General features: G+C 32.7%; 2 protein-coding genes across 6 annotated transcripts in view; one reads left to right on the top strand and one right to left on the bottom strand.

Annotated features, from left to right (window-relative positions):
• Positions 1 to 24,957, top strand: part of Cep85l (centrosomal protein 85 like) — a 231,621-nt gene that overhangs the window by 121,749 nt on the left and 84,915 nt on the right. For all 5 annotated transcript variants that reach the window (XM_046466993.2, XM_058586244.1, XM_058586243.1 and 2 more), the window contains one exon: positions 1,283 to 2,070. In XM_046466993.2, the coding sequence (XP_046322949.1) occupies positions 1,283 to 2,070 (788 nt within the window). The remainder of the gene's footprint in view (positions 1 to 1,282; positions 2,071 to 24,957) is intronic.
• Pln (phospholamban) lies at positions 7,190 to 16,152 on the bottom strand. The gene is made up of 2 exons (XM_046466995.2): positions 15,999 to 16,152; positions 7,190 to 7,704 (listed from the first exon to the last, which is right to left on the bottom strand). The coding sequence occupies exon 2, from the start codon at positions 7,609 to 7,611 to the stop codon at positions 7,453 to 7,455; it is 159 nt and encodes a 52-aa protein (XP_046322951.1). The 5' UTR covers positions 7,612 to 7,704; positions 15,999 to 16,152; the 3' UTR covers positions 7,190 to 7,452.

Below are 24,957 nucleotides of genomic sequence, written 5' to 3'. Positions count from 1 at the left end.
TGATTTTAATTTGGTATATATAATGATGATTTGGCTCTTTATGATAAATTCATTGAGTGTAGAGACCCTTTTTGTTTTCTGGTCTTTCAATAGTAAAACTATTCATATGTGTAGAGTAGTATGATATAGGGACTTTTGAAATAAGGCAATAGATATTCAGACATTTTGAAAGTAAAAATTTATAACTTGGCATTTAATGAACATAAAGAAAAAGACAGGCATTGGAGTAGATGCCAAGATTCTAGCTTGGGATTGTATCATTGATGATACAATTAAGTGATATTGGAAATGTAGGAACTACTCTGTCTTTGCAAATTTTTCCTAGACCCTTTCTTATTATTGTAGGAGCTCCTTTATTCACATTTCTGAATTAGAGTTGGGGGAGGTGCTAAAAAGTTCAGATTTGCCATAAAGTTCTACAGTTTAGGAGAGACTAAAAAATACCACTTTCACCTCGTTGTGTCTGAGACGCAACTGTTAGAGTATAAGTCAAGACTCTTAATGTGGAGATGGATTTTGTTTCTTTTAAAGGCACAATACTTTGATTAAATAAGATAAATCTGGAAATGTTTCCCAATCATTTTTTATCCTTACTTATACTTTATTATGTAAGCATATTTAGAAAATGTTTTTAAAGTGTGTTAAACATTTCTGATAAACCTGAAGCTATAGTAAGAATTCCCGTTTCCTTATTTTTGAGGAAGTACTGAGATAGAGATTTAGGATTAGGAGAGAGAAATATTGAATCTTGAAGGAAACACCCACAAGTCACTGAGATACAGAAAACACAGTTTTAAATCTTGAGCAACATGTCTTTAGTCCATGCCCTGGTCCATGCTCTTGTAAAATGAGGGAAACACTATGCACTTTGAAAACTGGCGTGAAATTGTGCCACCCTGTCTTCACCTTCCATACAGCCTCTGGTGCATCTCTTCTATAAATATTCACCCCAACCCAAGTCTGGGCTTCTTCCTCTTGAGATAGCCTGCACTCTCTTTTGAGTATATCTACCTTCCTAAATAAACCTCTGTCTATTACTTTGGCTAATACTGGAATTCTTTTCCATTACCTCTGCCAAGAACCCAGTGCTCCTGAGTTGAGTTCCTTCTCTCCTCTGGGAACTCCTTGGACCCTCTCCGGAGACCTCTCTTCTCCCATGACAATACCTCTGAAAAAACATGATGGGAAACCATATTCAGATTTCTCTCTGGCATTTTGCCTTTTATCTTATTCTCTTTTATCTGTTAATTGTAACTAATTTGGCAATCTTTTCTCTTTCCAGATCATTCAACTTCAAGTGGCCCGTTGTCTTTTAAGCCTAGTCGATCACTGGTTACTCTTCCCACTGCCCATGTGATGCCGTCTAACTCCAGCGCTTCAATTTCCAAACATAGAGAATCATTAACATCAGATGGCTCAAAATGGAGTACAAGCTTCATACAAACTTTGGGAGACCACAGTACGGGGGAGCAGGACTCTTCACTAGACATGAAGGACTTCCGGCCTCTTCGGAAATGGTCATCTTTATCCAGACTCACTGCCCCAGAAAACTGCAGCCAAGGTAGCACTGTACACAAGGAAGAATTGAGGAATGGTTTGGAAAAGACAGGGAGAGGCAAGACTTTAACATCACAATTAAGGACTATTGGGCCTAGTTGCTTACATGACAGTATGGAGATGCTTAAGCTAGAGGACAAGGAAATAAATAAAAAACGGTCATCAACTTTGGATTGCAAGTATAAATTTGAGAGTTGTAGCAAAGATAACTTCAGAGCCTCTTCCTCTGCTCTTAAGAGACAGACCTTAGATATGACATACAGTGCCTTACCTGAGAGCAAGCCCATTATGACAAGCTCAGAGGCTTTTGAATCTCCAAAATATTTAATGCTTGGTCAGCAGGCAGCAAGTGGAGTTCCCATTCAGCCTTCTGTGAGGACTCAGATGTGGCTTACAGAGCAGTTAAGGACAAACCCTTTGGAAGGTAGAACTACGGAGGATTCTTATAATTTAGCTCCTTGGCAACAACAGCAAATTGAAGAATTTCGACAAGGAAGTGAAACACCAATGCAGGTAAGGCTCAAAACCTAGTATTTGCTTCCCTCCAGTGGATGTTGTGCACTTTGCAGGAAGCATCACAATCACTGATTATTTTGCCTTTTCTGTCTTCTGGAAGCATAGATGTTATAAATTTGAAAAGTTTTACGTTGATTAAAAAAACTTACTAAGAAATTAGAACTAATTAACATGAAAAACTTAAAATTTCTACCTTAGTCTTTTCTTTCTCATTTGTTAAGTAGGCATAAAAATAAATAAAGCAAAGCATGTATTTTAGGAAACTTAGAAACAAAGAAGCTGACACGGTGTGATAGAAAGTTGACTTGGGATTACTAGATCTTGGATTTTATTTCTGGTTTTATCAGATTTAGAACCTGGATGATTTTCAACCTGTTACTTAATTTCTCTGGGCCTCAGTTCCTTCATCTATTAAATGAGAAGGTAGAACTAAAGTCATTTTTAAAGTTTTGGTTACAGATGATATGTGTTTAGGTTTATAAATCCAGACGTGCTTTTTTTTTTTATTAGAAAAACAAGTGTTGGTTGTTTCTTAATCAGCTTAAGGAAAAGGCTTTATGGTCATATAATATATAAAGAAAAAGTAGTGTAGAGTCCCTAATGGGTCTACAGAATAACACATAAATGTATAAATTTCTTGATCTGAAATGTCAACTGGGAATTTTAACCAGGAAACCAATTTTCTAACATGAATCTTGTCATCTACTTTTTATTACCAGAATTTTCTGAAATGAATTCTATCAAAAATTACAAAATTTCCCTAGAGTTAAAATTTTAAATTACTATTCATTACTACTAACAATAAAAAATGAAGAATAAAGTTCATGTAAGAGTAAAGAGATCACTTATCCAGGAAGATTGAACCCAGGTTCTCATACCTGGTAGGCCATTTTTTATAATCTTGATTATATATATTTAAACCACATAAACAATGCATCATTTGCATGTTTAAATTACAAATTTTAAAAGAGTGCTTTAGCCAGATTTATTTGTGATTTATTCAAGTGATTAGAAAGATAGCATACCTTACTGTTCAAATACTATAACAGTTTTTAAATGCTTATGATTATTGAAGAACAAAGATCAGACAGTTGTCTCTCTAGCAGGTGTCTTTACATAGAATTGGAGCTGTGGGGATGAGTATACATACTACTCCAAACTGAAACAGGGATGATAAAAGAGAAATGTAACTGAGAAAATTGGGCTAATTTAAATGAATGAATATTAATTTACTTATCCTTTTATTCTACTTGGAGGAACGTCTGCTTTACCCAAGGTTTTCTTTAACTCTGAAGCAATGTAGAGAGGTTAGGGAGATTGGAGGTGTATTGTGGAGAAAAATTGATCTTTAAATTTCCTTGTGCATATTGGAAGAATGAAGCTACTATTGCATGAAATGTGTATGTGTCCCAAAGTGCCCTATTTCTTGATTAACCTTTTACAGGATGATCTCTTTATATAGTACTTTAAAATTTGAGAGTGGAATGATGAATTCAGGTAAAGAACGCTAGATAATTCAGTTGCAATTTATGGGGTATGGGTGGGGTGGGGTAAAGGGGTACTGGGAATCAAAATGGCGTCATGCATACTAGTTAAGTGCTCCACCACGGAAGCTACACTCCTGGCCCTTCTGTTACAATCTTTGAATCACTGTTTCTCTTCTAATTTCTTTCATGGTCTACTACAGAGAAAGATTATTAACTAACTTCTCCTTGGTGTCTCTAAGTATTATCTTTATTTTACACGTTCTCCTCATGATTATTTCTTAAAAATCTCTTTAAGCATTGACTGAACTTCCTTTTAGTGAAGTTTTTACATAAATTGAGCAACCTTATTAAGGATCAGTCCATCTGATAATCATGATTTTTTTTCAGTCAAAACTGCTCAACTCTCACCATGGGAAAAAAATCTTCTACATCAAAGAAAAGGAATTTGGCTTAAAGTCATGATCTGATAACACAATAGATTATATAGAATTTTGTGGCGGCTCTTAGAGTGTTGATCTCATTTGCTCTTCACAGGTCCACTATCCCCCAAAAGTTAATTTGTAATAAGGAAGGTTTGCTCTCTTTAGGACTTAATCCAGAACAATTATTGAGTCAGCCACACAGACATATAAGTTCATTGATTTTCTTGATTCTTGCTAAGTCATCTTAGAGTTGAGGTCGTATAGAACTCAGAAGCATATCCCTTTATGAATGAAGAGAAGCCTATATGCCCCCATTTGGATTAGAATATGGGGCTCCATATGCAACTTCTACCTCTAGTCTTTGGTTCTTTTCTTTTCTAGTCCATTACTCCCCCCAACCCCCATGACTGACTCTAAGCATTATGACAGAAGAAAAAAGCAAACTCTTGACTTCTTTTAGGGAAATATACTTCCCTTTCCTTCCAGTGCATTCCTTGGTTTGGAGATAGAGGGATATCTGTTGGGTTCCTACACATCCACAGTGGATCTCCCCAATAGTAGTAAAGTAGTGGTGTATTATAGTTTAGATATTAGATATTCCCCAGAAGGTCATGTGTGAGAACAATGTAAGAAAGTTTTTTGAGGTGAAATGATTGGATTATGAGAGCCTTAACCCAATCAGTGTGATAACCCCCTGACAGGGATTAACAGGGTGGTTAACTAAAGGCTGGTAGGGTGTGACTGGAAGAAGTGGATCCCTGGAGGCATGCTTTTGGGGTATATATTTTGTATCTGGCAAGTGGAATCTCTCTCTCTCTTTCTCTTTCTCCCTGCTTCTTGGATGCCCTTGTTCCCAGCTGCTTTCCTCTATCAAACTTTTCTACCACAATGTTCCACCTCACTCAAGCCCTGAGTAATGGAACCAGCTATCTTGGCTAAGACCTCCAGAATTGTGAGCCCCCAAATAAACTTTTCCTTCTCTAAAATTGTTCTTGTCAGGTCTTTATTGTTTATCCCTTTTTCTCTCTATATTCCCGGAGATATTTTTGTCTTGAAATCATTAAAAAGTGGAAGATGAAATTTTGTGCTTATTTAAATCATAAGGGGACTTGCTACTAATCAAAGTATTGCACCTGATTTCAACATATTTTAATGGAGGTTTTTCTCCTATATAAATACAAGAATTTGACAAAATGACCTAAAGGATTTTGTTTTTGTCAAACATGAAATATGAAAAAATTTTACTTCTAACCTGGGAGTGTTTCATGTATTTTATTACATTCTTAAGTTTTCTTATTTTTATTTTTTATCTTTACATCCTTTTTTTTTTACTGTTTGATATAATCTTGGTAGATATTAGGGCATTTTCTATAGATGGGATATTAAATTATGACACATTCATTAGCTGATTTTTATATACACATAGTAATGTGTTTGATTTTCTGTTTGTCACCTTTTCTATATAATTTGGCATATAGCTTATTTTAAAATGTGTGGCTACTTAACATACAAGTAGATCCATTTTGAGATTTATCATATTCCCACTTTGTTAGAAAACTCAAAAATAATCAAGAGACTATTAGAACATCGCAATTCACTACCTGATATAGGTCTGCCCTCTTGTGTTTATACTAGGAAATTGTTTATATTTTATTTGGGGAAAGTCCCCTCAAAAACACTCTACAGTATCAAAACTATTTATAATTAGAACATTTTATAGCAAACCTCATTTCTGAATAATGGAGCAGTTTTACTGAGTTCAAGAACATTCATTTTAACATAGGTGATTCTGATTATTTGCATTAAATATAAATTTTTAACCAATGAAAATATGAAAGGCAGCATTAAACATTCAAAAATTAGTCATTTTTGTGTCCCATAAATTAAGATTAGAATTCATTCCAAAGGAGAAAGTGTTTGAACATTTAGTACTTAAAAATTTTGGCACTTTAGTTATAGATGGACACAATACCTACCTACCTACCTTTCTTTCATGTGATGCTAGGCTTGAATTCAGTGCCCCTCACGTGCTAGGCAAGCACTCTACCACAGAGCCACAACCCCACATTGTTTTCTTACAGCTTGTTCTTTATATAACATGATAAAATGAGAGTTTCATTTAAAGAATAGGATTTTTTTCTACATTTTAATATAAATTATAGTATTCTGAAATCTTTGCAATATGAGTTGTTAATTTTTATGAAAGAATAAAGAACAAAAATAATCTTTATTTGTATTTTACTGAGGTAAAACTCCCACAGTTAATTGTTTGAAATTGATGTTGTAATGAACAATATAATAAAGCACATAGAGCTTATCAGTTCAAGTTTTTGTTTTTTAATATCAGTATAGCTAATTATAGAATTTGGATACTGTTGCATAGGTAAATTCTAAGACCAGTGAAGTTGAGGTCTAAAATAGGATTTATATGTTTTCTGGCTAGTATGAGGCCCTTTTACTGTCTGCTCCTTAAATATTCACAAACCCAAACTGTTCACCTTTCTATCTCCAGTACTTCTCAGGATTCCAAGAACTTAAAAGCAGTGTCTCCTTCACTATTCAGCCAACAACACTTGTCAATATTGATGTTTCAAATTCTTTTAGTAACCATATTTTAGGAATTTTAAGCTCTCATGATTTTAAGAGTATACTATGGAAAGTTAGATATTATAGCTCAAATAATTTGCTACAGCTTTAAATTAGTTAGACTCTGAGTATTAGTAATTATGGGAATCATACTATCAGATGTTAAGTTGATCACCAGTTCCTATGGCTAACTTACAAGTCGTAGAATTGTATAATTATTGAAATTTTATTTATATAAGATTATGGTCTTACCCTTATTTGATTCTCCTATACTTCAAAACATGTTAATATAGTATAGAAAATAATATAACTATTTTAGAATGTAGGTTCTGACAAGGAGTTTTACTACCAAGACTTCTGTATAATAATGATGTAGTGACAATAATAGTAATAATAGTAGTAGTAGTAATAGATGTGAGGATCAGTGAGCTATTTTGAATAATAATACTTCATTTGTACTATTATTTTGGCACTTGTAAAGACCTGAAAAATACTTACAAAGAAGCTTTTACTGTGCAATATAAATAACATTTGCCCCAAATCGTGAAGCTAAAATTTTATATATGAAGTGAATTTGTTAGTAGGGCTATTTCAAAATTAAACTCCTACTTCATCCTCAGAAAAGATTTAGGAAAGAAATTTATAAGCCATTTTGAGGAAATCAACAGTTACATTATACACATGTATAGTCAGTTTTGAAAATGAAGCCCTTTTCATGTTTACAAGATCTAGCAAATACATTTACTAACAATTTGTTTTAATCTTGACCTTTTCATAAAGAAATTCTTCTATTTGGGAAGTGGGCTCTATTGTTTTCCCCTGTTCATGGGATGACATTTTAAACCAATGTAGTAAGTTGCGGATCTGGAGTTTGCTGCAGAACTTCAGAGAAGCATCACGATGATGCAAATCAGCAAGAGACATATTAAGATGAGACAGAAATTGATAAACAGGTTCTGGAGATTTTGACGTGCTTGTTGAGGCATTTCAATAGTTGAGGCTCTTCTTATAGCAGAGCGAGTGAGGTATTGGACTTTCTCCATGATGCCAGGAGTCAGGAAGTCAAGTTTTAAGCGGTCAAGAGAAAGATAAAAAGCTGGCAGCCAATCTGAGGTAACCGTCTCCTTTTAGGTAGCCTGGAATGTAAAAATAGTAAATGGATTAGGATCATATGTATAACCTGTTCTCTGAATAGGTAAAACACATTTGCATTAATTGTTCTTTTTCAACACTATATTTTGTATTTATAACATCAAATCTCTATAATGTGTGTATGTCTGTGCATACGTGTGTTTTTGTCTTTTTGGTGGGATAATATCATTACAATCTCATTTGTCTTTGTGTTTGGGTCATGGTACAGCTTGTTTTGAGCTAATCCTTTGGGCAAAAATTCTTAAGTGTGTTTCTCTGTAAATATAATTGATATATATTAAAAATTCCAGAGCTAATCTCAGGGAATAGAAGTGCATTTAAAAGCTATTCTTTAGATCTTAATTTTAATATGAAATATATTTTACTTGTTTGGCATTCCTCTTTAAGGTTTTATAGCTTTGTAGAATGTTACTTTAAATATCATTTCAACAAAATTTATTATTATGTACTGAGGTCTGTCAAGCACAATAGGTTTAGTAATTATTATTATCTTACTAGCTACCATGGGCAATTCTGTTCACAAATGTCTTGTACTTATGAGCAGTGGTTTATGTCAAGCCCTATTTCAGAAATCTCACAATCTCTTGCTGCTTGTGGGGCCTAAGCTTTGATAATAAAAATAAAAATATATCATAGAATGAATTAGATTAAAAACTAAGTATGAATTAATTGTCCAGATGTAATGAGTAATAACATTTGAGAATTTTCTGTTTTCATTCAGAATCCTTATGTCAATTTTTGGGGTGGGAGGGGTACTGGGGATGAAAACAGTGGCACTCAACAACTGAGCCACATTCCCAGTCCTATTTTGTATTTTATTTAGAGATAGGGTCTCACTGATTTGCTTAGGGCCTTGCAAAGTTGCTGAGCTGGCTTTGAACTGGTGATTCTCCTGTGCCAGCCTCCTGAGCCACTGGGATTACAGGCGTGTGCCATTGCGCCCAGCCCTTCCATGTCAATTTTGAAGTAGGAAAGATTAAAATTTTTAAGAAAATATAGCTAACTGTCCAGAAATGATAATGGTTAGCATTTATTGTCACATTATTGTTAACATGTTATTACTATATTGCCAGGTTTCATTTTTCACTTGGTTTCTAGACATTCTGGGAAAATCCACCTAGAGTGCCATCCTAAACCTAATAGAGGCATATGCTAAAGAGAGCAAAGGAGAGAAGAATGGGACAGGGAAGACATATATGAGGCACATAACTAGTTGGACCTTGTTATTTGTTTTTTCAAAGAAACCATGTGGTATGTGGTGGTTAGATTCTGTAATCTTCAGTACTTTAAATTGTGTAACAGAATGGGCTTCCATATGACTTGAGTCTCTGTCCTCCATCATAGTATAGGGCCATAGTAAGGAGTTATACAAAGCCAAATTTTATCAAACTTTATTCTCTTAAAGAGTTGACAACAACTTATATTTTGTCTAAAATACATTCTTTGTTGTTCAATGCAGGTGGCTAAACTTATCCGGCTAAACATTTCCCACTTGGAAAATGGCAGCTTAAACTTGGCATATATTTAATTATTTTTGTTTGAGTTCTCCAGATGAAAGCAGAAGTAGGGGTATTTTCTTTTGTTCTTTAAGAAAATGTAACTTTATGTTAATTCTGCTTATATTTATTTTAATATCTAGTGGATTTATTGTAGTGAATTACTGTAGACCTAGTGAAATTATACTATTAGGAAATCATTGGAGGATTTTCTTTATTCCTTTATATATTTGGAGATATATATATCAGAATACAGTTGAGAAGAATTAGCACTGATAACTCCTATTTGAACTCACATATTTTTGTGGAGTTTCAGGGCTTTTAACTGGTCTTAAAACATCAATTTTAAAAAATTATTTTAAGATAAACAAAATATGGGAAAAGAGGGAGCTAGCTAGCAGTTGGTCATAAAGCATATATAAGGAATCATCCCTATTCTGACTGAAGAATGATACTTCAGTCACATGAAATATGTCATGTTTCCATAAATACTATATTTCCTTTAAGGATTTTTCATTCTTTGCACATGTTGTTTTGCTTCTGCCTGTAATGCCCTCAACCCCTACCCTACCCCTTTCCACCTTTTGGTTTTCTGCCAGGCAAACTCCAGTTGATATTTAAGGCCTAGTTTAAATATCATTTCCTAATAAAACTTTTCATTATTCATTAAGGTAGAATTGGTAATCACCTCTGCTGGTTTTTAGTAGGACTTCAGTGTTATTGTTTTTAAATATCTGTCAGTTTGTGTCTGTAAATTCAGTTTACATATCAATGTCTTCAACTAGACTTTTAGTTAATAACTAAAGTAACCATGTATTCATTTTGTATTTTAGCACTCAATGCATAATTAGCACTGTTTGATTAAATCAATAAAGTTGAAGATTTTTTTTGATTAAAAAATTTAGAAGATTCTCAATGATCAGATTAACCAGTTAGAAAAACAGAATTCAATAATTAAACTTGTAAGCTCTAATATGTTTTTCAAGTCTCCTCCAATCACAGATGAAGAAAATGAGACTTAGAGGATTTAAATCTATGTTTATGTATGGTCTTCTGATTAACAGTATTAACTTGAACTAGGCTTTGTGTAAAAAAAATGAGTTTTTGGTGTTTGTGAAATACAAAGAGTTACACCCTAAAGAGATGAGCTCTCTACTTACAAAAGTATGATTAATATATTTTAATAATTTATTGTTTTTGTAGTATTTTAATAATTTATTGTTTTTGTAGTGCTAGGGATCAAATTCAGGGCCTCATGCTTATGAGGCAAATGCACTACCACTGAGCCACATCTTCAGCCCTTAATTAATGTATTTTAAAGATGATTTTAAGATACTGTAACAGCCAACTATTATTGAAGAAGAGTTTGGTCCTGGAAACAAATAGTGCTTGTTGAACTTAGACATTTAATGTTACAATTCTAAAGTGATATGTAGTAACCTTTATAATCTTAGGCTACGATTAAATTTGCTTTTCCTGCTGTGAAATGTTAGTGGTACATATTTTATTTGGAGTGTTCAATTTATTTTATAGTGTTATAATCTGATGTGTTGTTCTAACTCTGCTGAACTTCTAAAATCTGCATGATAATAAATAAGCCAGAAGATAGGGCTTTCTTATATATCCTGAGAATTGAAAGACTGTGTATGAGAACTGGATATTTGCATTTTTTGAATTATCTGTTACCTACATTATAATTTATGGCATAGTTGTCAGGTGTTTATTATTATTATTTTTTTCTGCACCGATTTATCTCCTATAAGTTTTGAAATCTTGAAGTCCTCTTTTTTCCCCTTAATTATAGCCAAGCTATTAATAGCATAATATTTAATGGAAAGTGTGAAAAATGGCTTAATTTTATGTTATCTGATCTTTTTAAAGCATCTCTACGATAATCAGATTCTGCTGGGACATTCTGAACTTGCATCTGGCTTAAATGGCCTAGGAGATTGAATTTAGTCCCTTGTCAACTTTATTGTAAACATGCACAGAACTTAATTTAGAGCCCGCCTCCTTTATTAAAAGAATGACTGTAGGTATATATTGGGTGCTTTGTGACAGAAAGAATATTTGCAGGTGCATTTAAAGATTAATCATCCAAGCTGGGTGCAATGACACATGCCTTGTAATTCCAACAGCTCAGGAGGCTGAGGCACGAGGATCACAAGTTCAAGCCAGCCTCAGTAACTTAGTGAGGCCCTAAGCAATGTTAAAAAAAACAAAACAAAACAAACAAACAAACAAAAACACCTTTTTTTTTTTTTAAGTGCTGGGCATATGGCTCACTGGTTAAGTGCCCCTGGATTAAATCCCTGATAATATTCCCTGCCACACCCACCCCCACCCCCCCCCCCAAAAAAAATCCACATCTTAGTATTGTAGTACTGCAGATATGTGAGTTACTTGATAGAAGTTGGTTTATAGGAATACCAGATCCTTGTCTCTTGAGTTGCATGTAAGAAACGGGAAAGTACCCACAGAGTATGTTGTTTGTATGTGAGATCCATTAATATTCTAGTATAGGAAGGGTATAACTAACTTTTTACTCTTTGGGGAATTTATCAAGTCTTTTCTCTTTTGCTCAAAGAAGGCATTGGAAATTGAGAAAAAAAAATCAAGTTCAAGATAGAGTTTTATGATTTTTTTTTTAATTGAAAGAAGGAAAGATTCAGCTTTCTGAATCTATAAGCTGATTCTAACTGGTTATGAAAATAATTATATAAACATAAAAATCAATATATTCCTTAATACTAACTTGACCCCCAAAATGCAGTGTCCTAGCTTTTAAGCTCTGCCTTGAGGACAATTCATTAAGCTGTAGCACAGAGACAGATTTCCCTCTGAAATTGGCATGTGGCTGTTATTTTGTCTTCATTACTTTCAGTTCTTTACATGTTGAAATAAAGTTTTACAGTTAATTCACTTGCATTAAAATATTCCTTTTAACTATGTATATGTGGAACTTTTTTAAAGGAGAGTTGGAGAAGGAATTTGGGAGATGTCTTAGGGAATGATGATTGGCATTTAATAAGTATATCCCAATTAATGTGAATGAATCTAATTTTTTTTTTTTTTAAAAAAGCCCCGAAGATGGAGTACGCTTTACAAAGCACTAGAGGTCCTCAGTTGACTGTGACTGTACTGAAGTGGAGATGTACACTCAGGCTTTATTTTTATGTGTTTATTTGGTAATACGTGCTTCAGAATTATGTAGGGTAAGAATATTGATGAATTATTTCTGGAGATGTCCAGAGAGACTGTTTCTTATCTGATACATGCCACTGTAATTTAGGATTATTTTCTTGATTCCCTGACTCTAAGTTAGCTCCTTTGCCAGTACAAGCAACATTCTGTCAATTCACACTTCAAATGAAAGTGAATTTTATTCATAAATAAAAAAAGGAAGATTTCACCAGTGCGGGCAGCACACACCTGCAATCCCAGCACTTGGGAGGCTGATTCAGGAGGATCCCAAGTTCAAAGTCAGTTTTTTAGCAAGGCCCTGAGCAACTTAGCAAGACCTTGTCTCAAAAAATAAAATGACGGCTTGGGAGGCTAAGGCAGGAGGATTGCGAATTCAAAACCAGCCTCAGCAAAAGGGAGGCATTCAGTGAGACCCTGTTTTAAAATAAAATACAAAATAGGGCTGGAGAGGTGGGCTCAATGGTTGAGTGCCCCTGAGTTCAATCCTCAGTCACTCCCTTCAAAAATAAATAAATAAATAAATAAAATGGGCTGGGGATGTGGATCAGTGGTTAAGTGCCCCCTAGATTCAATCCCTGGTATCCTCCTCTCCAAAAAAAAAAAAAAAAAAAAGCAAGGTTCCTTTATTCAAGTACTTCAAAACCAATGGACTTGAATATTTACATGGTAGAATAATTGAAACAACAATGAAATTGAAGAAAAGTAAGGATATAATATGGGAGTGGAATAAACTTTGGTTTTTGTGGAAAGTTTCTTTTATGTTTTTGAACCCAGAGTCATTTTACCACTGAAGTGTACATCTCTATTCCTTTTTATTTATTATTTTGAGACAGGGTCTTGATAAATTGCTGAGGCTAACCTTAAACTTGGATCCTCCTGCCTCAGCTTCTCAAGTTGTTGGGATACAGGCATGTGCTACTACTTGTGGAAAGTTTTGACAAAAATTAAGACTTGTGGAAAGTTTTGACAAAAATTAAGCTGGATTATAGGTATCAAGCCTAAATGGTTTGAAGGTATGTTTTCATCACTTAAACAAATTAAATAACAGGAAACTTTAATTTGATTGATTGTGGTGTGTTATTGTTTTTCAAAGTATGTGTGATAATTTTGAATTTTTTCCTACTAGTGTTTATTGCATTATAACTAAGGACATCTGTAATTTTCTTACATCTGACACTTTAAAGATGATTTGTAGAACATTATATTTAGCTTATTAAAGATAAAATGTATAAATTAAATGAAATGAAGTGGTATTAAATTAATATAAGTTCATATTCTCTTAGTTTGCCTGGTAAAGGCCATTTGCAATATATATCACTTTCTATTTGTTTTGTCAATGTCTTGATTTATTATTGTCATGTTCATTAGTGTATAGTGCATATGGTTTAGAGTCAGAACCTAGACTCTTGCCAAGGTCCCTCTATTCATAGTTTTGTGAATAGGGGAACCTTTAATAGTTCACTTTTTTGCATCTGTTTCCTAAATTATGAAGGAGAGATACAATACAAAACCCAGAGAATTAGGAAGATTAAATGAAATATGTGTCCACAGTGCATTTAAGGAAAGTCTTTTTCAATAATAAAGAAGAATGTTTAAACTCACTGTCTTTTAGAATTACCATCTGTTTAAAGAGGTAATCTATACTTTGTTTTCAATTAAAGTTTTAACATATTACATTATTTAATATATTACATAGTAAATACATTATATAATACATTTAAAATACACTATATAATACATTACACTAAATTTTTAAGACTATACTTTCAGGATCTTTGTTAAATATACTGATTTTTTTCTTGAGTCGTTTTATTTAAGCAGCTGTTCTACTGTCTCCAGTCAATAAGATTAATAAACAGTGTGTAACCCAAATACAGTTATTTTCCTGTATGTCTAAGATCCTATTAAAATAATTTTGATATGTGAACTTTAGGAAATGATAGTAATGTGATGTGAGGTTTTTTTTGTAAATAAGCCAGCTCTGTCACCTGTTTTTAAAACTTAACATTTCATAATTTACAAATCTTTCATATTTATTCCATTTGATTTCATTTAACACATTTTTTAGCACATACTTTTTAAAGCACATGTCTTTATAAATGATGACAGTATGTGGATGATACCTTAGAAATGCACTAGTTTGGACATGATGTCTGGACTATGGCATTAAGTTTAAAATGTTAACACTTAGTGTATATGTAATTTCTACAAGTCTGAACACACTATTTAGCTAACAGTAACTTTAATAGAATTTCTGCTCTTTGTCTACTTTTTGGAGTAATGTGATATGAAATTCTGTTAAGAGTGAAAGAACTCAACAAATACCCCGTTTACAGTGTGAGAATGTAATTTAATTGGTATTTGAATACAAGTACATAAATATGCATATAAACTTGTGCTGAGTTAGTTGTATAATATACCAAAGGAAAATATTTTATGAATATAAATATATTGAGTGGCAATTAGAGTGCTTCAGTGGTAGACAAAAATTGGGAATACATGTTTTCATGTGTTAAGCTGCTTATGGGATTATAAAGTTTGTATTTGTCTTGAGTGATGGAATTAACAACTATCATAGGAATTGAGAATTCTAAATGTAGATTTTATTTGATCATATAGGTAAAATATAAAAATAATGAAATAAAATATATAATTTTTCATATGCTCTGACAGATTTAAGGATGAGGAAACATTTGATTGTGGCATCTCTATTCCTAGGTATTATTTTTCTTTTATAAATTTATTGGAGAAATCTGAGAAACACTGCAGTAAAATAACTTGACAAAAGTGTATTAATAGGCAGAATAAACATTTTATCAGATTTGCTCAAATGAGACTTAGAATGTTTAGGTACCAAACATTTTTAAAGTGTTGAATTATTATTCTATAATTTCAGAAAAACTTTTATGTATGTTTATGACAAGTGTTTTAAAATTTTTAAACTTGTTCTTTATGATATAGTATTGAATTAAATAGAAATAGTTCAATTTATTAAAGCCTGGAATTTTTAGAAGTCTTTATTAACAGTTAACTGGACTTTATAGAAAGGAAAAATCTTCAAGGTCATTTAAAAAGTATTGTGTATTCTTAAGCTCTATTTTATTAGTATCACAGTAAGAAATCATAATAATATTGGAAGAGGTATTGTGATAATGTGCATATTGTCACACAACTTTTGATATCATTCCAGATATAAATAGCTCACTATATTTCAGCAGAATAACATAAAACAAATTAAGCCATTTTTCTGGTATAGAAAAATTAAACCACCCTACTACCAAATAAGGTAACATAATTGGAAGATTCTTAAATTGGCAGAAATTCACTCAAAAACCAAAATATAAGTGAAAGTTAAAATAACAAGTCAATAACCAGTATCAAAAATGAATGTGATGCTTTTCACAATTAAGTCTCATTTTCACTGTCACAAAATGGATAAACAATTATTTAGAAAGTAAGCGTTTTTATCATAGCAAACATTTTATTGTAACTTAAAACTGAAATATAGAAAATATGATTAACACTTATTAAAAGTTCAGAAAGTATGAATTATAAAATCAGTGAAGTCTGTTTCTTACCTTGGTTTCTGTGGTCATCACAATAAAGAGTATCAACTTGTGTGAAGTCTTATGGGTGTTTAGCTGGGAGGTTTTCTGACTGTTACCAGGTTTATGTGAAGGGTTGGAGTAGGTGGAGGAGAAAATCTGTTCTAGGGAGGTCTTATGATGTCACACAGGAATTCCGAAGTTATGATTGGTTAGTCATAGTCATATCACAACCAACCTTTAGAACTTTATTTATCTTACTTTAGGTATAGAAAGGTCATTAACACTTAGTGCTTCATTTTTTTTTTAAAAAGTATGTGGCGGATACATGAAAAAAAAAAATTAAGCAAGCTGGGGCAATAGGAAGCTGTCCTTAAAAGATTTATGCATCTCAGGCTTAGAGATAATTGTATATTGATGGTAATGACTTTTAAGAGTTAAATAGTTATTTTAATAGGAATTTTAATACAGTGAGAATAATAATACAGGCTTCAGTGAAACAACTTTCATTGATTTTTTTTTTTTGCTGCTGTTTCTTTAATATTGAAGCTTCATAATGGTAGCTTCTAGCAAGACAAAAAATGTTTTTACAGAATCGAATTTTATACCTTTTCCTAACTTACTTTGTTATTGTGCCTCATATCTATGTGTATGGGGGAGGGAATGTACATGAGAAAACCAGGCTGATAACTGTTTTTGGTTAAAAAACAAAAGCAAAAACACAGCTTTACCTTAAGAACTAGTTAAATTATGTTTTTTTTAGTTAGCAGTTTAACAATGTATTTATGAATAATAATTTCCTATTTAAACTGATTAAAAATTCAAGTATTTAAGATTTTTAAAAAATAACTGCACTAAATTACCACAAAATCCTACTACATTTTTTTTTAAAGCTGATAAAATATTAAGGTTAACTTAATAGCAAAAAATAATTAAAATAGCTGTAGATTCCTAATCAGTTGCATATAATAAGGCTTATGTTTATGTATGATTTGCTTTCCTATAAATTATTACATATGTGAAATTTTATTAAGTATAATCATATAACTACCTAAGACAGTTTATCAGTGAGAAAAGAATACTTTTGAGGAGGAAGGTATCTTCTATTTTCTTTTTATATAATTTTATTGTTATATATATTAGATTTACTTAGCATATTTGCAAATTCTAATTTTTACATTTCCTCTTTAATTTTGGAGAAACTATTTGCATTTAAAAATTTTTTAAACGCTTTATAGCAGAGTGAACTTAGCCTGCATTACTTTCCTGTGGGTAACTAAAACGTGTAGCAGCAGCTGCTTGTGTGTCCTTAAATGGAGATGATCTTGGCTTCTTCCAAAGAAAGATAAAATCCTTCTCTTGAGCAAAACTCTTGTTATTTAAAGAATCAACTAAAGCTAACAGAAAAATAATATTGCAGCAAAGATCCTCTGTAATCATTGCTAGGGAAAATTTGCAACTTAAAAGTAAACCCCATTGCACAAATAATGTTTGACACTTTGCTCAGTGATTTTATTACAACCATTTTTTTCCTTTAATTTTTTATTTATTTATTTATTTTTTATTGGTTGTTCAAAACATTGCAAAGCTCATGACATATCATCTTTCATACATTTGATTCAAGTGGGTTATGAACTCCCATTTTTACCCCAAATACAAATTGTTTAATTTTTACATAGTAAGGATTTCTTATTACTCTCAGTTGTCAGTAGTGACTGATAGTTTAAAACCTAGAAACCTAAAGTGGCTTATAACAATTTTCATACATGGTAATGGACAGACTGAGAATTCAGATCTAGATATGTTTACTTATAATTCCTGATAGAGTGGCATATTGTAGGAGAAATCATTATTCGGATATAGCTTTTGTGGAATAGCCTGTATCAACTAAGAAATTCTTAAGATAAACATAGAGGAATTATTGAACACTGTAATTATTTTTCAAAAATATGCTTTAAGTTTGCCGGCCAATTACAATTGAAGTTGAAAATGAAGTTTAGGAGATTGATCATTGTTGTGAAACAACTTATTCTAAGAAAACAGAATTGGTAATACTAAGTTGGATCAACCAAGAAACTGCTATAGCCTGAATAAAATATTAATTATCTCACCTTGCAAGTATAATTAAAAAGCATATGTGGGTACATACCTACCCTAGAAAGACAGGAACTGTGCATGTGTTACTTGGAAAATGGAATAAAAAAAATTATTTTTTTAGATTTGCACAAGGATGGGGAGCTTCTATGTTTACCCTTTTTCTTTGGGTTAGCTCGTGATGGTGATAATCGTGGTGATGATTTCCTGTGGAACTCTAGGAAATGTTGTACTTTAGTTTTAACCTGATTGCACAAACAGAACATTTTATATATATAATTATATATAAATAAATATATATTTATATATATATAAATTATATATAGATATAAAATACATATATAATAGAACCATTGGTGAGTTGTAGTGTATTCAGTAGGGTGTTCCTCAAAATTAGGATGTTTTTAGATGTGTTTCGTCAGTCTTCATTTGGAATTGTGCTATCATTTGTATCTAGTTTTAGTCACATCTGCCCAATCTGTGGAGTGGTACTGTTGAAGATTTAATGACACCAAGTATATATAGTGATTATCAGAGATCCTGTAATACAGTGTACATATGGTACTAATACTTATTCTGTCTTTCCCTTTAGAGGATGGATTCTTAACTTATGGTGGAGTTCAAGAGTTCTTTGAACTTGGAAAGGAAAATAATTGCATATTTAGTCTTAGTAAGCTTTTAAATGAAATTAAGTGTTTCTTCCATTTTGAAATAAACCAGAAACTGCAGAACTGTTAGCAGTACATATGACTCACCATAGAAATCTCAAATAATTTAAGATACAGTTGGTGCTCCAAACCTGTGGGTTCCACTTCCATGGATACAACCAATATGAAATTGAAAATATGAAATAAAAAATTGAATCCACACTGAACATGTACAGACTTATTTTTTTGTTATGCCCTGAATATCAATTTAACAACTGTTTAATAGAATTCATATTATCCTAGATATTAGTAATCTAGAGATGGTTTAAAGTTTATGGGAGAATGCTTGTAGGTCATAAGCAAATAATATGCCATTTTATATAAGGGACTTGAGCATCTGCACATTTTGGTATTCAAGGGGAGTCCTGGAACCAATTCCCTCATGGATACCAAGCAATAACGGTGTTTATAGTTATTGCAGGTATCTTTAAATATTGTGACATTAATCTCTTCTTCAAAATTGCAATAATTAGACCTGCACATAGATATTATTATTCAGTGTATTAATAAAGAAATACAATACATATATTTTTATATCACAGATTTGTTTTATATTTTTATTCATATTTTAATTTAGTATATTAAATCTATGTTCTAAAATAATAATTTCAGGCAGGCTTTATGGCATTTGCATGTAGTACCAGCTACTTGGGAGGCTGAGGCAGGAGCATCACAAGTTTGAGGCTAGCCTGGACAACTTAATAAGACACTCAAAATTTAAAAAGGACTGGGGCTGGTATGTTTGCACATGCCTGTGTCTTGGGTGGTTGAGTCAGGAGGATCACAAGTTCAAGGCCAGTCTATTAGCAACTTAGTGAGACCCTGACTCAAAAATAAAATTAAAATGTTGCTGGGGGTATGGTTCAATGGGTTCAATTCCTAGTACCACATAGACAAAAAGGGCTGAGGATATAGCTAGTGGGAGGATGTTTGCCTTGCATGTACAAGGTCCTGGTTTCAGTCCTCAGTACTGCACAAACAAACAAATAAATTTCAGTGTAATTTGTTTCCTTTCTAGTCCTGTACATGTTATTTATTTTTTAAGAAGTTTCATCTGAGAACAGTTTTAAACTTACAGAATTATTGCAAAGATAGTATACCCTAGGTATTCTATACTCTGTTTATCCTGTTGCTAGCATCCTACATAAATATGGAACATTTTTCTCAATAATTGTACCAATGTTGCTATGTGTTTTAACTAAAGTCCTTAGTTAATTCAGATTTTCCTAGTTTTCTTTAGTGTCCTTTTTCTGTTATGGGATCCTATCCAGAAACCACATTATATTTAATATTTTTGTCTCCTACAGACCCCTTCCTTGGTTGTGTCAATTTCTCAAACCTTCCTATTTTGATGACTAATGGATTTAAAGAATATTAAGCACATATTTTTGTAGAATGTCTTCTGGTTGGGATTTATCTGATGATCTTCTCATGGGTAGACTGGTTAATATGTTTTTGAGATGAAGGTCAGAGAAATAAAAGTGCCATTTTCATAACATTATTAATCAAGGGTATATTCTGTTAAATTAACCTGACTTACTACTACTATTGATGTTAATCTTATCTGGTGGCTGTGTACAGTGTCTTTCAGTTTTCTCCATTGTAAAGTTGCCTTTAGACCCCCTCTTCTTTTCTATATTGTACTCTTTAGAAGTGGAAGAGTATTGCTAGGTTCATGGCTGCTCCCCTGAGATAAAAGACATATTAACAAAAGAAAAACATACAGATTTAGGTAAGCTTTGCATGACAAAGGAGCCTTCATAAGGAAATGAAGACCCAAAGAAACAGGTAAACTTGTGTCTTATGTTTAGGTTTGATGACAAGATACTCATGGAGAAGTATGATTGGACAAAGGGCAATCATCTGCTGGTAATAAATTGAGGGAAATTTAGCAAGAACTCTGTTCAGGTTCTTCTCTGTGTCTTCAGAGGTAATGATGATCCTTTTCTTCCAGAATAGGGAGAACATCTATCTAATGAGGATCTTATGATTTGTTTGAGGAAGGGTGGGTGTGAGAAGGTCAAGAATGACCTTCACAGGTTACATGATTGGCCTCAGGGGAGATGGATGAGAGGGAGGTGAGAGTGACTCTCTTGCTTCTGCTGTTTACTCAAATGTCAGAACACCATGTTTTAGGGTAGTGTGTCTTAAACACCACGCACATAGGATGGAATATCTTAAAAAAAATATTTGGAATCTCATTTATTTTATGTACATATTGACATTCTGAAAACAGATGAGTAGGACTCAGCAGTGTTTCCAAAAGGTCTGTGGCACAAAAAAATAAAGAATTCTTGTATTAGAGGATATTTCTGTAGTTTTATGGGACAGCCCCTAGATTGAGTTTTCCGAAAGACTGAGATATTTTCATGTTGGTATTTTAGGCCTATCTTTCTTTTGTCTGTTATCACATTCCTTTGTGTCCTTTGATCTGGCTGTGTAGAACTCCCTGTGACCCTCTGAACAGGTTACTGTTCTATTTTAAGCCTTGGTATTTTTTGTAGGAATGTCTTCCTTATCAACGCTATTCCCATTAAAGTTTATCTCTTCTGTGAAGCTTTCCCTGTCTTATGCCATACAATGTTGGCAAACTATAAATTCTTCAATTCAGTAACTCATTTGTGCTTTAGTTTTTTTTTTTAATGATACCTTGTGTAGATCTGAATCATAGTGATTCTTCAATACTCATTGAATGAAGGATTTAATAAAGTAGGGATGGAGAAAGATTGCCAGGTGGTTCTGTATTATCCTACAGAAATATTAGGTACAGTTCAGAAATCCTTCCCAACTTTAAACTCAATATGGTGAGAAGGAGGGGGGGAGATGAATGATTAGGACACATAAGAGTAGAATAACTAAGAAAATATTTTTTTCTCTCTTGTTTTAAAATATAAACATATTTAAAGATTAAATGTGAAGGGAGGTCATACTGTAAGTACACGCTTTCCTGAACTGAGCCTTTTTTAAAATTAAGGTAATTTTATTTCATAATTTGATTCATAATAGTCCTTGGTACTTATAAATTGTTAACATTGATCTGTGATAGTCTGCTTTTATTTGTGAATTTAATTTTAATTTTATTTTTGCTAATTTAGTAACAAGCCCCTGTGAAACCATCACCCAAAGCCAGTGTACTGACAATAACTCATATGTAACCATATGATCTTGCCATGTTCTCCCTATTCTCCTCATTCAAGAAAATAGTTATTTTGATTTCTGGATTAATTTAGTTGTTTTTGTTTTTATATAGTTCTGGGACATTTTTTGTTCCCTATAAGTGTTTATAATCTTTATGTAACAAATATCATGAGTATTTAATATTTTGCACTGAGTATTTGAACTCTCAATTTGTAGTGGTGTGTCAGGTAGTCAAAGAAGCTTTAAGATAGACCAGTTTTTCTGGGACTTTTATGATGAGAAGTTGGGTTAAATGGTAACTAAATTAAACCATTATTAATATTTAGATAAATAAGAGTAACATGCAAGCTTTGAATGATTTTTTTTGTGTGTGTGATTTAAAATATTTGAGGGGATGACATATATATACCTGCAAGAAAGATGTTACCTAACTCTTTAGGGTACTTTTCTATTAAAAGTTTGAGAATTTCTCCCTTAAATTTTAAAGCTGTCTAAGAAAGGACTAATTGAGAAAATTTATTTATTTATTTATTTTTTTAATTTTTTTTTATTGGTTGTTCAAAACATTATAAAGCTCTTTTTTTTAAATATTTATTTATTTATTTTTCGGTGGACACAACATCTTTGTTTGTATGTGGTGCTGAGGATCGAACCCGGGCTGCACGCATGCCAGGCGAGCGCGCTACCACTTAAGCCACATCCCCAGCCCCAAAACATTATAAAGCTCTTGACATATCATATTTCATACATTAGATTCAAGTTGGTTATGAACTCCCAATTTTACCCCAAATACAGATTGCAGAATCACATCGGTTACACATCCACATTTTTACATAATGCCCTATTAGTAACTGTTGTATTCTGCTACCTTTCCTATCCTCTACCATCCCCCCTCCCTCCCCTCCCATCTTCTCTCTCTACCCCATCCACTGTAATTCATATCTCTCCTTGTTTATTTTCCCATTCCCCTCACAACCTCTTATATGTAATTTTGTATAACAATGAGGGTCTCCCTCCATTACCATGCAATTTCCCTTTTCTCTCCCTTTCCATCCCACCTCATGTATCTGTTTAATGTTAATCTTTTCTTCCTGCTCTTCCTCCCTGCTCTGTTCTTAGTTGCTCTCATTATATCAAAGAAGACATTTGGTATTTGTTTTTTAGGGATTGGCTAGCTTCACTAAGCATAATCTGCTCTAGTGCCATCCATTTCCCTGCAAATTCTATGATTTTGTCATTTTTTAGTGCTGCGTAATACTCCATGGTGTATAAATGCCACATTTTTTTTTATCCATTCATCTATTGAAGGGCATCTGGGTTGGTTCCACAGTCTAGCAATTGTGAATTGTGCTGCTATGAACATCGATGTAGCAGTATCCCTGTAGTACGCTCTTTTAAGGTCTTCAGGGAAAAGTCCAAGAAGGGCAATAGCTGGGTCAAATGGTGGTTCCATTCCCAGCTTTCCCAGGAATTTTCAAGCAAAAATGAGAATGAGAATAGTGGTCTAAGACAGAGAGGATAAGAACTCCCTCCTTAGGGCAAGAGGGAAAAGATAATAGGGTTTTTCTTCAAGTAGAAAAAAAAAAAAAACCCTCCAGATTATTATTAAGGTTATTTGGAGGAAGTGAGTTCACTTTTAGAATTGATTTATTAAATATAAATGAAAACTCAAACATTTTATTTTTTTTCATAACTGTCTGAATTCTAGGCAGAATCTCTTTTCTTATTAAATATTCCAATTAGAAATGGAGAAGAGATATCGAGAAAGGCCAGACAGTTTAAAAAGAGAGTTCATGTAGTTTTGGACAATTTTTGTAAAATTTATAAAACATATCCTAAGTAGTAGAAATACTACCGCATGCTGATACTTGTTTATCAGTATACAAGTAATATGGAAATAAAACTTTTAACATTTGAAAGTTTCCTATTTGTGCAGTTTAACACCAGAACAAAGAAATTCAGACTTGAGTTAAATGAGCACGCATAATAAGAAGCAGTATGACTTATGGCTTCTAAGAGAACAGCATATTTTATACAAAGAAAGCTGACAGAACCAAAGCCAAAATAAGAAATAGAAATGTACATACCTCATACAACAAATTTAACAACAAAAAACCAACTAACCGTCAAGTCTCTAGAATATTTGCTTCAAAATATTCTGTACACCATGATTCTCTTTCATTAAGAATATTCTAACTCAGTGGGTGTGATGGTGCACACTCGTGATTCCAATGGCTCAGGAAGATATCAAATTTAAAGCCTCAGTGACTTGATGAGGCCCTGAAGCAACCTAGTGAGACCCTGTCTCAAAATAAAATATAAAAAAGTGCTGGGCATACAGCTCAGTGGTTAAGTGCCCCCAGGTTCAATTCCAAATACATACATGCATACAAACATTCATACATAAATGTCCTGGTAACTAAATAAATGAATAAATAAATAAAAAGAATATTCCAATTCAGTTCAGTGTTTAAATATGTTATTGTTGTATTTGACACCAAAACTTCCTTGAGCCTTTGCATTCGATTCTTTGTGGTGGTACTGTAACTTTTTTTATTATACAAAATTGAAATTTTGGTTTTATCCCTTTGTCTTTTGCTGGACTCCCCATTCAATAAGAAATCAAGTGCAGGTTACTTTGTTCCCATAGCCTTATCAGCTGTCCTTTGAACTTTTCTAGAAGTGTATTAACTAGAGGTTGTTTCTCACTTAACTTTCTAGTCATTCTTCACCCTGATATGCAAGTTGTTTTTTTCAAATGCAAATTTGATTGCTGTATTTGCTGAGAACTTTCCATTGTGTTAATTTCTCCTTCAGGACTAAATACCTTAACTTTATATACAAATGTCTTTTCCTCATGTGGCTATTGTCATTCATTCCTACCATAATGGTTTGATATCTGCAGTTATGGGTTGTTATATCTAGAATCGGTTCCTTTTAAAAATTCTTCTGTAATGCTTTTATTGTTCAGAAATAGTTCTGGTTTTTTGTTTTTGGTCTTTAGTTACATAAGTAATAAGTGAACATCTTGTAATTCAGAAAAGTCTTAAGTT

Source organism: Marmota monax, unplaced genomic scaffold (genome assembly GCF_021218885.2).
Source record: "Marmota monax isolate L192 unplaced genomic scaffold, Marmota_monax_Labrador192_F-V1.1 WCK01_AAM20220418_F8-fsc00140, whole genome shotgun sequence".
In the NCBI taxonomy this organism is placed as follows: domain Eukaryota; kingdom Metazoa; phylum Chordata; class Mammalia; order Rodentia; family Sciuridae; genus Marmota; species Marmota monax.
The sequence above is the reverse complement of the archived record's forward strand: the minus strand, read 5'-3'. Positions and strand labels throughout refer to the sequence as shown.

Coding starts and splice junctions, on each gene's coding strand:
- Pln (XM_046466995.2), bottom strand. CDS start 7,611: ATGGAGAAAGTCCAATACCTCACTCGCTCTGCTATAAGAAGAGCCTCA.